Source organism: Hemibagrus wyckioides, linkage group LG29 (genome assembly GCF_019097595.1).
Source record: "Hemibagrus wyckioides isolate EC202008001 linkage group LG29, SWU_Hwy_1.0, whole genome shotgun sequence".
Classification (NCBI taxonomy): Eukaryota; Metazoa; Chordata; class Actinopteri; order Siluriformes; family Bagridae; genus Hemibagrus; species Hemibagrus wyckioides.
In genome coordinates this window covers 9,863,470-9,881,913 of record NC_080738.1, presented here as the reverse complement: position 1 = coordinate 9,881,913, position 18,444 = coordinate 9,863,470, and the positions used below count along the sequence as shown (strand labels likewise).

General features: G+C 37.1%; 1 protein-coding gene across 1 annotated transcript in view; it reads right to left on the bottom strand.

The window, feature by feature from the left end:
* Window positions 1-18,444, bottom strand: part of eys (eyes shut homolog) — a 255,068-nt gene that overhangs the window by 146,772 nt on the left and 89,852 nt on the right. Inside the window, 3 exon segments of the mRNA XM_058384541.1 lie at window positions 983-1,242; window positions 5,505-5,626; window positions 17,068-17,189. Coding sequence (XP_058240524.1) covers window positions 983-1,242; window positions 5,505-5,626; window positions 17,068-17,189 — 504 coding nt within the window.

Below are 18,444 nucleotides of genomic sequence, written 5' to 3'. Positions count from 1 at the left end.
GGGGTTCACTTCCAACTGGAAACAGCACTGGCAGGAGATTTGTCTTGCATGAGATCTAATCTCTTCATAGGGGCTATGGTGGATGCAGAGAAGAAGAAATGACACAAACAATCTGTGTACCTTTGTGGCACATGTATAAATGTGAAAAAGCTACAGGCGGCAGAGAACTAACTTGGCTGCACCACATTCCCCCTATTCATCAAAGATAGTGCGCGCTGTGCCAGTGGACACCTGTAGCCATAATTTAATAGCAGGGCTGGGACTAGTGTCATGACAAAAGTGGCAGGATTTATTCTCTGTCTGAAGAGAAAGAACAAAAATGCAAAGCTGGGGACAGAAATATACTCAAAGCAACAAAAACGATCAACTTTGTAGGTCAAATCCTGATATGGCTAGTAATAATGGCTGCACGCTTAATAATGGCATTCTTAATCCCAAGCCTGTGTACACTTATTTACTGCACTTTTTTTTTTGCTTTTCTAAGCAAGAAAATCTAAGCAAACTATTGAAAAGCTTGTTAGAGAAAGCTAAACACAGAAATATGAGGAGAATATATGGGGAACCTATGAGCAGGGCCGGGAACTGTGGAATGAGCATTTAACATTATTTAATGTTAATTGGTCCCCAATAAAGTGCTTGCCTTGCTTCCGGTACTAGGCAGAAAAAACACTCCATTTAGGCTCCCATTAAAGCAACCATAAGTACCTTAACCTCCAATTAGCCCTTGTTTATTGGAGGTAAAGATACTTTCATTTGCTTTAAGACAATCTAGATTGTAAAAGGTGCTATGGCATGTATACTTTTGTCTCCTGTTTAGAAAACTGGCTAAAGTACTAAAATAACAGGAGCAAATTATACAAACTGAAGATTCACCATGAACTCACTGACTCACCATGAAGATACACACTGCATGGGTCAGTGTCTTGCGCTATTCCTGACTGAGCATACTGAAAGAATTTTCTACAAAACTGCTGTATCTCACCTGCAGGGCAGAGACACTTGGCTGAGCCATCTGGTCTGGATCGGCAGGTGGAGTTGTTCATGCAGGGGTTGTTCTTCACGTCACAGGGGTTGTAGGGCAGTGTGCAGAGGGAGCCGGTGAAGAAGGGAGGGCAGGTGCAGGAGAACTTGCTGGGGTCATCTGATTCTACACACAGGGCCCCATTAAAGCAAGGAGATGAGATACAACCTTTCACATCCTCTCCACAGTCTGGACCAGTCCAGCCACGAGGACATGTGCATCTGAGAGAAAGCACCTGATGTTAGGTAAAGATCTGATAACAACTTTGAGAGTATATTGAGAATGGTTTAAAATGATTACAGTACTTGAATTTTAAACAGCCTAAAGCCGGGATTATGATTCATTGAAGGATTGGTGAAGAAGAGTCAAACTGGTGGCTGCAGTTACACTTAGAATCACTAAGTAATTCTAAATCACAGACACAGTGCTATTAGCTGTTAAAGTAGGGCGGTGTGCAAAAACAGCTCAAAAACTAGCAAAGTACATTGCATAATTACTATTGCACTTCAGCTGGCAAAAAACTATCTAAAGAAGCGTTAGAGTTTCCATAACTTATGCTAGACTAAGTGAGATGATATGCAGTAGAAGACACACACACACACACTTAATTTAAAACAAAGCTTTTCATTGCAAATGATTTTATCAGCAAGAACTTCAGTGAAAAGTAGATTCTTTGAAATATTTATATGAATGTCAGAGTTTCATCCCTCTTTCCTCTTTTTGCTCTAACGAGAATGTGAGCTGGGGCTTGGATCAGACTCCACAAATTAGTGCAAAACCTTATTATCCAATTAAGATAAATTCAGTGTCATCTAAACACAAATGTGTCAGTGCAAGGGATAAAACCTACAAGCAGATGACATGGTTAATAATCACATGTTTGCTTACCTTTACATAGTGACCTAGAAGTTCAAAGTCAAAGTCAAAGTCAAAGAAGCTTTATTGTCACTTCAACCATATATAGCAGATGCAGTACACAGTGAAGTGAAACAACGTTCCTCCTAGACCAGAGGTGCTACACATAACACAGACAAAGTACAGTGACACAGACAAACATTGAGCTAAACATAGAGATAAAAACTAAACTATACTTAAGGTGCAATAAAAACTAAACTATACTTAAGGTGCAATAAATAAACTAGACATACAACAGAAGCGCACAGGATGACAAGACAAGACAGTGCAGACAAACAACATATAGACCGACTTTTGTGCAGATAGCAGTGTATACAGTGAGTGCAAATAAGAAATTGACATTTTTTGCAAAGAACACTGTATACAGTGAGTGCAAATATTAAAGTGACACATGTAAAGTTATGAGTAAAGTAGATGTTGCACATTTCCTTTTTCCATCCACCCATTCTCTCCACCACTTATCCTACTTGGCTGGAGACTAGAGGCGCATGGCAGCATATGCCCTGGACAGGATACCAGTCTATCACAGGGAGCAATTGCACATGTCTTTTTCTGGGGGAGGAAACTAGAGTACCCAGAGGAAACCCCTAGGGACAGGGAGAGCATGCAAACTCCACACACACGCCACAGTGCCGCACCATTGTGCATACTCCAGTTTTTAGAAATTTACAGTTTGCCATGTTTTCAATCTCAGACTGTGTATATTATAGTTTCTCAATCTGATCAAGCATCTGGGGTGAGATGTGCTGGACAAACAAGTCTATCCATGGAGGCCCCACCTCGCAATTTACAGGATTTAAAGGATCTGCTGCTAACTTCCTGGTGCCTGATAATATAACAGCCTACCTTCAGAGGAGTGGAGTCTAGCCTTGAGGGCTCAGGACAGTTTGGTGGCACAATGAGACCTCCACAATACTAGGTATCTGGGTTTAATGTTATGGCTGATTGGTGCTGATTGGTGTGTGTGTGTGTGAGTGTGTATGTGTGCAGTTGTCTAGATTATCATTATGCGTTTGTTATTGTAAAAGAATGAACCTTTAACAGACAGAAATAAAAAGATTTCATAAAGTTTGCCTCCTTGTGATATCAAACCATGTAAATGCAGGTGACAGTGGACACCAAAATAAAAGCTTACTACAGGTACTGTCACCAATTAAATAGGCAGGCAGTACAAATTAGCATAGACCATAATTAGCATAAAAGCAGTCTAGTGAAAATAAATTAATTACATTTCCTTTCAAGTCATTAATAAGTACACAGACGGGAGATAATGAGTTTGGATCCAGAATTAATACTGGCATTAGATCAGTGAATGAAAATGTTCATATACCTTTAAGAAAAAAAACAAAAAAAACAAACAAAAACAAAACAAACAAACAAAACCTATGAAGGTGCATGTTTGTTACAAAATAATAATCTTGAAGTGACATCTGTATAATATGATTTGATTTATAATCAATATAGGATTTATCAGTAAATGTGCATTATATAAATAGTTTATATTTTAATTTAGCATTTTAGACATATTATTGGTCCTTGACTGGTCAAATGACATAAATATACATAAAATGAGGCAGTCAAATGGAAATATAAGCACAGCCGTGTAATATTTATAATAATTAGATAATTCTCAAATATAATTCAAGCGTAAAGCGTTTATTTATTATATGCCATTTGCAGATCAGTTTGCTTCCTTCTATGTGCTTCAAATTAATTCACACTTAAAATTAATAAATATTCGTATATTTTGTAATAATTACTTGACTTATTCTAAATAAACCTGCCTATAATCAACATATTTTGTTTGCTAACATTTTTGTTGTTGTTATAATAGTGAGTGTCCTCAACTATTTTTGTTTTTTTCTTGTTAATGAACTGTGAGCTTTCACCTATGGTGCATTTCTGGTGGATGGTGCGTCATCACACGGCTCGCCAAATTAACCGGGATCTCAAATGTTGTCAACATTTCCAGGACTAAATGAGCCATGACAAACCTAAGTACCTGTTCTATATTTGGTTATTCTTCCTGCCAAGGGACCATGCGAGCTGAGTCATATGAATGGAGCTAAAATTATTACAGACCATTGACTGGTCAAAAGCAATCGTTACAGAATCGTCCTGTCCCTTTCTGTTCAATTGCCGTTAAATGTAGGATTCCTTTTCTGGATTTTCACAGAAACTTAAAGGGCTGAGGCATTTTGTTTGGGTGTGTATACTGCCATTACAACAACCTTGCTGTTTTTAGTTCACTGACACTTTCCTAGTTTTATTTCAAATTCAGGTTCAAGTAGTGTTTTACTAGTGGTGTCTCTCACTAGTCACCACTTAACAACCTCAGTGGTAGTGCGATGTGATTGAAAACAATCCAGGATACTGATTTCAGAATTATTACTGAGCTGTGCCATGTCATGCTGTTCAATGGAGAGGCAAAATGAAACAGTGAGTAACATTACAGACAGTAGACTTTTATGTAATACTCATTTATAACAGACCTCTGTCTTACTGTGCCATGAAATGCTATCACCAAACATTATTAGCAGGTGAAATTCATAGCAGACCAGACAAAAACAAAAAAAAACAACTGAAGTTAAGTGATCACAGGTAAATGAATTTGGAATTCCTTCTTATTCAGGAAGAATAAATCTCTAATCTTCCAATTAATGCTCACTTTCAGAACCTCAGTGCTATTAGTCTCTAACTGTAACTATGCAGTTCTTCATCTTCTGTACATTCCATACACCTCCTGTGTTTTTGTGCGTTACTAAAAACATATGTCACAGCTGGAACTACTGTGCTCTCCTGCCATTTAAGTATTCATTAAATTTTTAAATGGATACCAATCAGGCGTCTACTTCCTGTCCCTGTCAAAAGTGACTCGAACATAAGGAGGATTTCTGAACAGTTCAGAGGACTAACAGGTTAAATGCACCACTGGACTATGGAGTAATAAAATCCAGAAAGCTGAAAGTAGGACAGTGTGAGGTGAAAGCATCGAGTTGGGATTATATTTATCAGAAATATGTGTGTGTGTGTGTGTGAGTGTCTGAGAGAGAGAGAGAGAGAGAGTGAGAGAGAGAGAGAGATAGGGAGAGAGAGAGAGACAGGGAGAGAGAGAGACAGGGAGAGAGAGAGAGAGAGAGAGAGAGAGAGAGAGACAGACAGACAGACAGGGAGAGACTGCTATGTGTGTACTCCACTTGGTGGCAGTGAGCTTACAGCTCTGGCTCTAAGCCATCTTCACATCTTCACTTCCTCCCACTCCCCCACACTTTTCCTCTTCTCTTCTTTTTCTTGCATTGTGTGTGTGTGTGTGTGTGTATGTGTGCGCCAACAGCAGCTTTTTCAACTGAGTCACAGATCCAAACCTCTCTCTGCTGAATGTCACTGATTGATGCATTTGTTTTACCTGCCATCTGCCATTCATTATCTGAGCCATTTGCAATCACTAATTTCAGAATGGAGCTGTTCCTGCTTAGTGTAGCAAGGCAGTCATTGACGGTTGCCAGATCTCTTGTCTTCACATTCTCCTATTCTCACTACTTCTTTTACTGGGCACATATTAACTTACCTGTAGGAGTTGAACAGGTCTGTACAGGTGCTATTATTTTTGCACGGGTTTGATGCACACTCATTTGTCTCCCTCTCGCAAAACCTGCCCTCCCAGCCCAGGTCACAGACACACTGGTAACTCTGAAGCATAAAGAAAGGGAGAAGAGAATCAAGAGGAAATAGAGTGCAAACCAGAGCTACACATATTTCACCCAAACATTGCCTTGACCTACATAAATGGAGCTAGGCTGCCAAGCACTTACAAGAAGAGTAAATAGTGTTTGACTTTTATATGAAGCATGGAAATGAATTGAACAACACAAGCCCTAAATTTCTCAGTATGTGTACTATTTACAAGACCAAATACAAACTGTTTGGACTTCAAGAAATGGAATGATCTGCAGTATGAAGGAGCGGGGATTCTATAGGAAGCCAGTGGGAGTGCAGAGCACACAGTAAGATTATTTAATATATTTTGGATAAATGTCATGCTGCTTAAATCCACCTACAGGCAGAAAACATCAGTTCAGTTCTTACTTGAAATTTCAACCACTCGTATGCAAATATCCTCTTTCAACCCCACACCATCAAGCATCAGATATTCAGCGATATGTTAAAAGCAAAACATGAATTTTACCATCAGTTACTAATGCAACCAGCGTGACCATCAGTAACCACTATCACAGAATCAGTGCAGCCTAGTCTGGTGCTGCCATATTATTCCTTATTTGACAAAGGCAAACTCCAATGCATCATTCAGCCTGCAGAGAAGATAAGTAGCTGAGAACTGCCCTTCCTCACCAAGTTTTATGCTAGCAAAGCCTAGAAGACAGCAATTAAAATGGTTTCTGTCTCCAGTCACCCTGCTTACCCTCTTAATATCATACACCATACAAAAAAAAAAGACAGTCAAGAAGACAATTTCTACAGCCCTGAACCACAAGTTGTGAAAAAAAGTGCTGTAATTATTTTAACTTAATATTTCATTAATTCAAGATAGTATGTCATTACTTACTAGAAAAGTATGTAATTATTAAAAAATAAAAAAGAAATGTTGGGTTAAGAAAGCCAACATTCAGTTCTGCTTACATAGCAAAGCATCACTACTTTTATCTCACATACTTCAACTGAGGAGCAGTGTATGACTTTCATAAGTGGTCAGATCTTCGAACTGCAGACACAGCAATCTCATGTTTGGTGCCCATAACGAATGAATGGGAAATAAAACAAGGTGTCACAGCTTGGGTGTCATTCGCCTGACATGCTAAAATCGCACATATGTGTCTTAAGAAGTAAACCTGGAATTGCATAACATTGTGGTGTTATTCCAGCCACAAGCACCACTCAAATTTTCTAGTTATTAATATTATTATAAGACCCAACATTTCTAAAACCTGGTCCTCCTAGAGCTTTCAAGCTACATGCACCAAACTCACCACACACCTTTATCCTCTTCTGACACTGTCTGTGCTGTGACTCTTCTCCCTGATTGGAATTACAGTTTTCTCATTTTGGACGCTCAATGGACAAAATTCCATTGTCTTTCCACTGGAAAGTTTGCACTGTTACTAACTCCTAAACTGTTAATGCTACATTCACCAAACTCAGCCCTTTAGGCTATTTTGACTAATAAAGATGTATTGAAAGTGATCAGGCTTAAAAACTTCCATAGACTCTTTCTCTCCCTTTATCAGTGTAGTTGTAACAGAGACTCTCACTTCTTCTATCTCTCTATCAATGCCACAAACTCTCTCCATCCATCTTTCTATCAATCCACCAGCAGCAGACACACATTCTCTCTATATTTATTTGTATCAATCTACCTGTATCACTCTCTCACTCCTTCTGTCTTCTCTACATGTATCACTCTCTTGTCTCTACATCTTTCTTTCTTTCTTTCTTTCTTTCTTTCTTTCTTTCTTTCTTTCTTTCTTTCTTTCTTTCTTTCTTTCAGAAGCTTGTTTGGCTTTGTCAAGCCAAGATCAAACTTTGTCCTGACAGACTGTACCTATCTAGATTTAAATTAAATTTTGGTTTGGTAAATTGTTTCAAGATAGTATGTCATTATTTTGACATAATACCTCATTCATTTCAGAATACTATGACAATGTCATTATTTTTTAAAATCTAATTCATTAAAGGAATATGTCAATATTATGATCTAGGTTTTCATTGTTCCATACTATGTTCATAGTTTATGAAATATGTTCACTTCATATTTTATTATTTCCTGATAGTATGTCATCATTTTGACATAATATCTCAGTATTCCAAGAGCACACAGCATTATATTGACATGATAGTAGTATTGTTTTAAGATGGTATGTCTAATTGAATTAACTGAATTATGCCAATGTACTATTTTATTTTAACTTATTATTTTATTAGTTATATTATTAGTTATATGATTTAGCTTTAATTTTTCATTATTTTTAATTAATATCTGTTTTCATATAATTATTCTTCTGTATTATTAAGTTATCATTATACTGATGTGATTTCAATATGTAATTTTTTAAAAGGATATTTTGTCATTATTTCTACCAAAAACCTGGCATTTTGCTTTAACTTGTTACTTCATGATGGCATTATTTTATATTATCCTACCATTATTTCAAGATACATCATTAATTTGATTTTATATTCTTATTTCGAACAAGTAACTTTTTTTAGTTTTGTAGTTAATTTCTCATTACTATCTAATTAACATCTCCATATCTCACTGTTATAATCTCATAATAGTATGTCAATTTGTTTTAGTTCCTAGTTAGTAAGTATGTACTAATTGCTTATTTTGCTTACAGCAAAAGAGTATAAATATAGAATATATAGAAGCAAACTGTGCTTGGTAGTTTTGGTACATTAGTATTTTGAAATTTATCTGTTCAGAAAACTGAAAACAGAAACACAAAAGTTTTTTCATTCACACAAAGAAAAAAACTAATGACTAGGAGGTCATCATAGACTTCAAAATGGTGGCATTCCTGGTCTCCACAGGGGTTTTATCAAGTTGTTCTGCTACGATATCTGTGTCTTCGGTACAGCAAGGACAGTAAGGCACAGTACCAAGAGCAGGACTGACAACCGTGGGCCGAGTTCAGCTGAAAGTCAAGTGTGAGGCATTGGTGAACAGCCGGAAGGTGCTGACGCCACCATAGCACATCAAATTTGGCCTTATGAAACTATTTGTCACAGCTCTAGATAAGGAGTTCTAGAATTTTTTTTTTCAAGCTGTCTGAGGCAAAATTCAAAGCCACTGTCTTTGTCGGTCCACAGATAAAGATGATCCTGGAGTGCAAGGAAATCCCCAAGGAGCTCACTAGAAAGGAGAAAAAGGCTGGATACAGATTTGTAGCAGTGGTCCTGGGCTTCCACTGCAATCACAAAGAACAAAAAACTATGTGGAGCTAATTGAAACACTAGTGAAGAGCTATGACACAATGGGTTGTAGGATATCTCCAAAAGTCTTTATCCTTGATGCTCATTGTGATAAATTCGAAGAGATCATGGGAGTAAACTCAGAGGAACAAGGTGAGTCCTTCCAACTGGGTATACTGGACTTCGAACTCTACTTCCAAGGACAATATAATGAGAACGTAATGGGCGACTACATTTAGGGGCTGCTTATTTACAATATAATCGTAAAAAATAATACTCACTTTTAAATGTTTTTGGTCATTTGTTATATGTTGTTTTTTTACTCTATGTAAATAAAAATATTCAAATTCTCCCTTTTTCTCAATAAAAATAGCAAAAAAAGGTAAAAAAAAAAATGCCAGTGGTCTTGACACAAAAGCAAAGTTTGATGGGATTAATTGCCATTTTCTGTACTTTGTGTTACATAGTGATGATCGCATTAATTTGACTTTTTTTTGTAATCCATTACCATTTCTGAATAATTTTGCCTTATTCTATGTTTGCCTTATTATTGAAGATATAGAGCTACCACCCAAAACCCTGAAACATTACTAGTTATTTTTTATTGGCAAATGTTTCTGAGGACCTGACCATCACACCCATATTTGCTTGCTGAACCTCATACGCTAGATTATGTCCCCCTTCACGACTATAATAATCAAACTGCCAAAATATAATTGGCAGCATTTTAATTATTTTATTTCCTATTACAAATGAAATGAGTAAGGAGGTGACATCTGGCAAACTATCTCAGCTGAGAATTCTGGAGACCAAACTAACATGCATGTAATGCACTAGAGGAGTGCTGCCCAACTCTGCCTGACATAATTTGAGTACTGTTGGGCTTAATCTTAATGGAGGAGGCATAATACTGACTTAAATTTAATGCCTGTGGGAGATTCCCTTCCTGAACTGGCAGCAAAACATCTGATTTTGGCTAAAGCAACGACCCACCGGTAAGTAAATTCAAATACATAAACAAATGCCCACATACAACATATAATTCTATATTATAATCTCTCTATATAACTTTACAATAAATTCACCACCCACTTTAAATGTCAACAGAAGTACCCTTGCTTATTCATGCAATTATTCAATAAACCAATCATGTGGCAACAGTAAAATGCATCAAATCATTCAGATACTGGTCAAGAGCTTCGGTTATTATTTACATTCAATATTAGAATGGGAAAAATGGATCTTGGAATGAAATGGTTGTTGGAATTTGAGTAAAAAAAAAAAAAATCAGATTTCCTTTTCCATTTTCATGGTAAAGAAGAATGGCCAGACATGCTTGAGCTGAGTGTAAAGCTATGGTAACTCAAATAACCATGCATTACAACTAAGCTGAACAGAAATGCATCTCAGTGTAAACTACATATCAAAACAAACTGGCAACTACACTTGAAGTCAGAAAACAGGTTTCATTCCTGTCAGTGGCTAGATTGGTCACAGGTTGATCAAAACAAGACAGGTAAAGATTGAAAAAATGTTCCCTGTCTGATAAACTCTACTGAATTTCTTCTGTAAGATACAGATGGTCAGGTCAGAATTTGGGGTCAACAGCATGAATCCATGGACTTAACTTGCCTTGTGTCAACTTTTCAGGCTGTGGTGGTGTAATAGTGTGGGGAATGATTTCTTCGACCTCACTGTGCGTCTTAATACCAGTTGACCATTGATGTAAATGCCACAGATTTTCAGTGAATTGTTGGCAACTATATGCAATTCTGCATAGCCACAATTTACTGTCTTATTATGGCTACTTATAACAACGTGGACTAGACCTCAAAGTGTTCACACTGAAAGCAGTGGATTAGCATGGCCAATTCTGTTGTTTTTCTTATACAAAACCTTTGTTTTTTTCAGACATGTGGGTTTAAGACCAAAAGCTAGAAATGAGATGGATCAAAATGTCAGTATTAATTTCATCATATTTATAATTGTATGTGAAAACGACTTAGAGCGTGGCACCTTTTCTTTGAACCCATCCAACTGTGAATTGATCAAAATATTGGAATATTGGACTGACTGTCTTGTTGCCCAGATGTGCCCTGTTAGATTGATTATTTAAACATTTAATGGCTCTGAATGTCCGCACTTGGCTTAAGCTCTGGGTTTCACTGTGTTCCTGCTAACACTGCATTTCTTGTTAAAAGAGATATATTCCATTGCACTTAGCAGACAACCTTATCTAGAATGACTTACATTTATCTCATTTCATACAACTGAACAATTAGGGGTTAAGGGCCTTGCTAAATGGCTCAGCAGTGGCAGGTTGTTATTTTGGAGATTTGAACTCACTACCTATCAATCAATAGTCTAGTGCCTTAATCACTGAGCTACCACTTCCCCATTGCCAGTAATTTGGAATGTCCTGAAAAAACCCATTGGTGTACTAACAACCAGACATTGAACAGGTCAGCCAAGGAAAACAACAGCAGAAACATGGTGAGAGCTGTGAAGAAAAAGGCAAGAAGAAAAAGGCAAAAACATCAGCAACACTTTCTTGGACCAAGATTTAGAATTTGGAGAAAGAAAGTTCTGAAGAAAGAAAGGATTTGTTCATGGAGGTAGTATCATGGCTTGAGCTTGTACTGCTGCTTCTGGAACATGATCACTAATCTTTATGGATGATGATGATGATGATGATGGTAGCAGCAAATTTACAGAAAAATGCATTCAGTCTAATTCAGAGGAAGTTTATTATGTAGCAAGACAATGACCCTAAATCACACAGCCAACACAACAAAAGACTTCATCAGGGAGAAAAGGTGGAAGGTTTTAAACTGGCCAAGTCAATCACCAGACCTATTATTATAACCCTATTGAGCAGCATTTCACCTCCACCAGCTTGATGCAATTATTGCAGGCAAGGAATATGCAACCAAATATTCAATGTTATTTACATTAATTTGCCTTAAGGCTATCTCTTCCTATATTTTGCTCACATTTTGCTAAAAATTGGAGGGGGTCTGCCACCCAAGGTGCCATGCTAGTTACTTAACACAACCAGACGTAAATATCATTAAATAAAAGCTGAAATTCTGATCTCATGTTCATACTTGATCACAAACTCAAATTCACAGCAAAAACAAAAGAATTGGCCCTGCTGTTCCAATACTTTCAGAGGGGACTAGATCTTAGATCATAAGATTAAATCTCAGTTATTCCAATAAAATTAAGCAATACCTTTCCACAATACTACATTTCTATTTCTCAATTAATATTAGAGTATTTAATTGAAAAAATGCATCAAAAATATGTTAAAATGTCAAAAAATCATTATAGGCAACCTTTTGTTTAAATAAAATCCCTCCTGCTGGCTACAACAAATAGAAAACTTGACTGGAATAAAAGGAAAAATCTGTGTGAGACTCATAATGTTATTCAAAATGAAGCACATTATAACCTGAATATATTTTAAGTAACATGTTTGTATAGTTATATATGCACTCAGGTCATATGCATTTGCAGAAAGATGTAAATAGAACAGTATGCATTATAATCACCTAATCAGCTACATGTCAGTGTTGTGTTCAAACAGTTACGGCAATGGTTCTACACTCACACAAAAAATCCTCCTGTTACAGACATAATGCATATTATCACATTACTGAAGCCATTAGATGTAAATCCAGTGTACAGCTCAACACAATGCTCAGGGGAAGGATGTGGAGACTTTAAATGTATGCTATTTTACAGTTTCTATAAAAACAAGCTCATAAAAAGAAATAGTGGAAAAGGAAGTTGGCAGTACATAAAGTGCTGGCAAAACACAATTTCTGTTAAAACTGACAAAAGTCAAAGTGCATTAAACAACAGCCTCACACTTTTTCTCAGGGTTTTACGCTCCAGGTTATACTCTTCACTTCTGGCTGAAGGAAACTAGCTCTAATTCCATTAAATGACTTGTGCTGTATTGATTATTGCTACTCAGCAGCCGTGACAAAATGGCAAAACTGCCCAATCATAAAAAACATTATATGACAGATATGAGGAAATTCTTACCGTGGCTCAATAATAACCTTGTAACTGTTCCCTAGGGCTCAGGAGAGTCTTGGTGCATATGAAGCGTACAACATATAGAAAAGCTGTGGCATGACAATTGGCAGCCTGGGATATCCTAAAACGTGGTTACATTTTTTTGACATTTGCTACTTTATACAGTTCTTTACAATTACATGCACTAAATATTTCCCTTTTGTATGTATCACAGGAAGAGGCAAAGTATTGAATACATATAGTATAAAACCTAATCTGCTAATGGATATATGATATTAATGCTACATATTACATAATAATAAGTTTATAACTGGAATGAGTTGTCACTTTGATTACCAGCATCATCATACTCTGTCTCATCACCTGAGCTAAAAGTTACGATCCTCATCACTGCCTCTTCATTTGACAGAGCTAAGTTCTTGCCAGCACTGGTGGAGAAATAATAAATAATAAATTTCTTGTCATTAATGTTTTCATTAGGTCCTATAAACATTTAACACCTTTGTCCACTGTCATGTGTACAGAGCTGTAAGCAATCTTGTTTTCTTGATGATGTACAGTAACTGTGCAGGAGCATCATGGTCACTCTTAGAGTCAATTGATTACAAATGGAATCGATTAGGCTTTTATCTAAAGCATCGAACATGACAAAACATTACTCCTTATCTCTGTCTTGTCCTGTAAGGTTATCTAATAAACACAACACTTGCTCCAGATGCACAGATACAACTTCATTAGCCAAAACTCCTCTTCCACGCCCAATGGCCTGACCAAGTGCACTTCACCACACACAAAGCACAGGATAAATCACATTTATCGACTAAATAGGAAGTGATACGGATCATGTGCTGTTTAATGTAAGCACTCACGCGCTTTTCATTTATTTATTTTCAACTTTTTAAAACACAGCACTGCCAGTCAGCATGCCGTCATAATAGCCACAGGAACGTGAACCATTCAAGTGCTCAATTACATGCTGGTGAGGCCATTTTATAGTCAGCGATTTCATGCCTGTGGGGTTGTAACAACCTCTAAAACCACTCACGCAATGATCCAGCCATTCAGCATATAGAGAGCCTATTAATGGGCTCAAGCTTTTCTAAATCCATATCACTGACTATAAAAGTGTCTGGTGATGTTCTTCCATTACTTGCAACCTTATTAACTACTTTGTTACATGCATTTGCAAGATTCAATATTTAATTCTACTCTGACGGTTCCAGCTGAAATTACTTGTTGCTTTGTATGGAAGTTTTCAGATTGCAGCAGCTAATGGACGTATAAAGAAACATTCTGCCGTAACAAATATTCTGCCACCTTAATCATTAAAATGCTTTCAACAAACTCAGTTAAATAACAAATAACAAACTCGGTGGAGAAAAATAACGTCTTGCGATGTGAAAATACCTTGAATATAGTCAAATGTATCTATGAGACAAATCTATTAAAACAAATATAAACCCTATTTCTAGACATTTCAGCTTGAAATTGCCATCTTTGGGTGGCTTTGCTTCCTCCTTGAAATAAATGCATAAAGTAAGCAAAATTATCTGCCCACAGAATAAGATAATAAAATAAGATTCTTTCTCCTTGCTCAGATATCAATTCTGCAGTGCTGACAAACAAATCACTTAAAGGAACATGTTTCACTTCTTCATATCAATATTGTAATCATAGTTCTAAAAAAAAATTCGTAGGAATAATCTTTTTTTTTTTTTTTTATCATAGTTCTAAGTGTAAACAATAAGCCCCAGAAATAATGACACCCTAGGGACAGATGGGTAAAAAGGGTTAGGTAAAATATTATAAATTCCCCTCCATATTTAACAGCAGGGATTTATTTCTTTTGGGTATAACCATATTTCAGAGCTCTCTGTTGAGGGAAGTTTTACTTTTTAACAAATTTGACCATAGAATTTGACCATTCCCATGTGCACCTTCCAACCAGTTTGTTGACCAGGATGTGGCATCTCATTTTTGTCTACTTCGGGATCCTAAAAAATCCACCCTGTATGCTGCAATCTTTTTTTGGAATTTTATCTCTCCCACCATCCTTCTCACTGTGCACTTTTACAAAAAGTTATATTTACTTATATATTGATACTTATATCTTCTTCCCGGCAGGTTCTTATCAATCTAAGTGTTTTGATTTTCTTTATTATTGCTATAAAGGTGAACATGGATGTTTTCAGACTTTTTTTCTTTTACAGCCATTGTATGATTCATACCTTTCAACAAACTTTTGTCTCATTTCATTGTGTGTCTCTAATCATCTACATGCTGATGAATGACTAAGCCGATGTGGGCTCTGGGTCACGTTATATTTATACCTGTGAAAAACAGGTAGTCATAGATGGCTGCTTAAGAGATATGTCGCTGTCATGGACACCAAGCACATCGCACAGGGAAACTGCAAAAATAATTATCTCACACTGATTGTAAGTCTCAGTCTTTAATTTTCTATTACTAAAGTCATTTGTCGATTTCTTGTCAATGATATTACTCCATTGCTGTGTATGTTGTAAGTCTTTAGAGCTGTGTATTCATGCATACTTAATAAATCCCAGCCTACAGTTTGGGCACTCTGCATTAAAAAAACTGCAGAGATGCACTATCCAGAAATAGCTGATTTTTTTTTCTTTCTTTCATTTAAAGGGTTAGCTTAAAATATCTCCATTTCAGATCTCCACATATATCTCTATAAATATCCTAAGGGCTATGCACTTGCATTATTTAACAGAAATAAATGACATACTGGTTTCCCCTTATGCTTCAATGTGAAAGAACAAGTCTTAACACCTTGTTTATAATTTCGTGGGAGGAGGTTTGCCTTGCATGAAGGGGAGGAAAAGAGCCAAGAAAAAACAACAAAGACAAGTGAACAAAGCAGTGATGAAGGAGGAGAGACTGTACCAACTGAAAATAGACAGTGAGGACGGAGAGTCTATCAGGATGGATAGGGGCACTGAAGATGAGGAACAGGTCAGGAGGAATACACTTAAAAGGACAGGACAGGACAGGACAGGAGTCATTTACTGTAAGTTTAGATGGCACAAAGGCCTAGAAATGGGACAAACACTCAGTGGATAAAAAAACCTGTATGATTATGATATTTTTATACAATATATAATTTTGTTACTTTTTTTGTTATAAAATCATGCAGATACAGGTCAAGGGCTTCAGTTTAATGTCCACATCAAACATGAAAATGAGGGAAAATGTGATCAAAGTTAATCTAAGAATTTCAGCAACTGCTGATATCCTGGGATTTTCACACACAACAGTCTGTAGAGTTTACACAAAATTGGACAGATTGATTTCAATACCCATCCAGTGAGCAGCAGTTCTGCTGGTGCAAATGCTTTTCTAATGGAATAGATCAGAGAAGAATAGCCAGACTGATTCGATCTGACAGGAAGTACCACTTCTTACAATTGTGGTGAGCAGAAAAGCATCTCAGAATGCACAATATGTCAAACCGTAAAGTGGCTGGGTAACCAATAGAATCTCACATCAGGTTACACTCCTGTTAGCCAAGAACAAAACTCTGAGGCTACAGTAGACAGTTTGAAAAAGACTGAAAAATCATCACCTGCGTGTTCAGTCTCAGTGATAGTCCATGAAACTCAGAGGAGCTTTATGAAACAGTCAATCCCTATAGCACCAAAAACCATGACATGGTCTTGACATGTTTCTACTTGTAACCTGTATTTACAACATATTATAAATTGCACCTGACTGATTGACTGGATAATTGCATGAGGTTCATTAAACAACCGCTTAATTATTTGCTTAAACTAATCAGTGATCAATCACTAAAATCATCAACAAATAGAAGATTAGAAACCAAGAAAAAAAAAAAAATCTTGAGAACAACTAAAACCAATTGTATTGTCACTTTAACTGAAGGCAGTTAGAAGCAATGCTATAAGGTGGCTTGTGGCAATGCTGTTATATCTTCAGCCAAATCATTTCCCAGCACACAGCATCTCAACTGCAATGACAAGCCATCGTAGTAAATCCTTCTGCCAAACAAAACAAACGTTAAACTTTATATTGGAGTCACTAGTCACGTCAAAGGTTATTTTCAATAACACGCTGTCCCTTCTTTAATTTCCTCAGGTACACATGGATTTAACACAGCATTCCAAACTCACCAGATGGAAGTCGACACAAGTTGCGTTGTTCTCACACACATTGCTAACGCAGTCGTTTATGTCCTGCTCGCACCTCACTCCAGCATAACCCAGGTTACAAAGGCAGTAAAAGCCATCCACAGCTGCAGGAGGAAAAGAATAAGCAAACAATTCCTTAGTCAGACAGGTTGGTAGCTAGGCAGAATGAATGACTTTTGGGCAAATAAGCCATGAAATCATGTCAACTTCATCATTTGCTCTGAGTGCAGTCTCATCTCTGAGGGAGAGCAAGAGTTAGATGGACAGGTTAGAGTGTGGTTAAAAATAAAAGCTCTTTCTTATAAACCTCGGCAAAGCCACTATAGGGGTTAGATGGGGCTTTAACTAGAGAAAAATCCTAAACTGGTTGTGATTTGTGTGTGCGAGAGAAGTCCAGATGAAAAATGGCACACAAAAGGGCATATACCATGTATTCTATTAGTCTTTTGGAAAGTAAAGTCAGTGACCATCATTACTTCCTGTCTAACCCTTTTATGCATGAACTTTAAAATGCAAAATATCTAATTACATGTTATGTACAAGTTTTTTGTAGCTGTGTCCTTTGCCAGCTGTACACAAGCGGAGGCTGTGCTCAGACTTCACAGAATTTATCAGAGGCCCAATAACATAATTATCCAGCCTTTAATCGCTACACACCGGTGGATCTTTCACCTTTGTACATCTTGACAGCCATATACAGGCAGAGCTGGTGACAGAGGTAATTGTGGGATTCTTCTAGGAGCAAATTTATTGCAAACCCAATGCCTGTGTCCCAGGATTCTTCATTATGCCTGAGATTTAGCGCATAATCTGTGCTGTCACTCTGGCTCGGCACGTGTAGCTGCTATTGCACTAATTAACTGCTCAGGGTCCTGGGTGGCAGCCACCATTACTCACAGCAGCTGCCGCCAAGAAACCCCTCTTTGTCCCAGAGCACCCCCTTCCCATGTGTACAGACGTACACACACACACACACACACACACAGATAAGAACTGATGCAAAGGAAAAGCTAGCCAAGAGTTTATCCATATGTCTTTTATCTTCTTTGGTTTCGCTCCAAAAAACAGCATATTTAAGCTAAAGTAATGAACTGATTTTCTTACAGAAAACTTTTTGTGTTGTGCTGAAATAATCAACAACCTGGACACCGACAAATTCATTTAAGACAGATTTTTTTTTGTATGTAAAACATGTGAGATTTGCGACAGCAGTATGCATGAAAGCATGACTCGGTGGCTATAAACCACAGACTGTCAGCTGTAACGTTTTCTCTTTTATGTATTACAATTAATTTACATCTGAGGATTGCAGGAATCCTATATTTATATGTTTCCCCACCCAAAGTAATTGGGACAAAC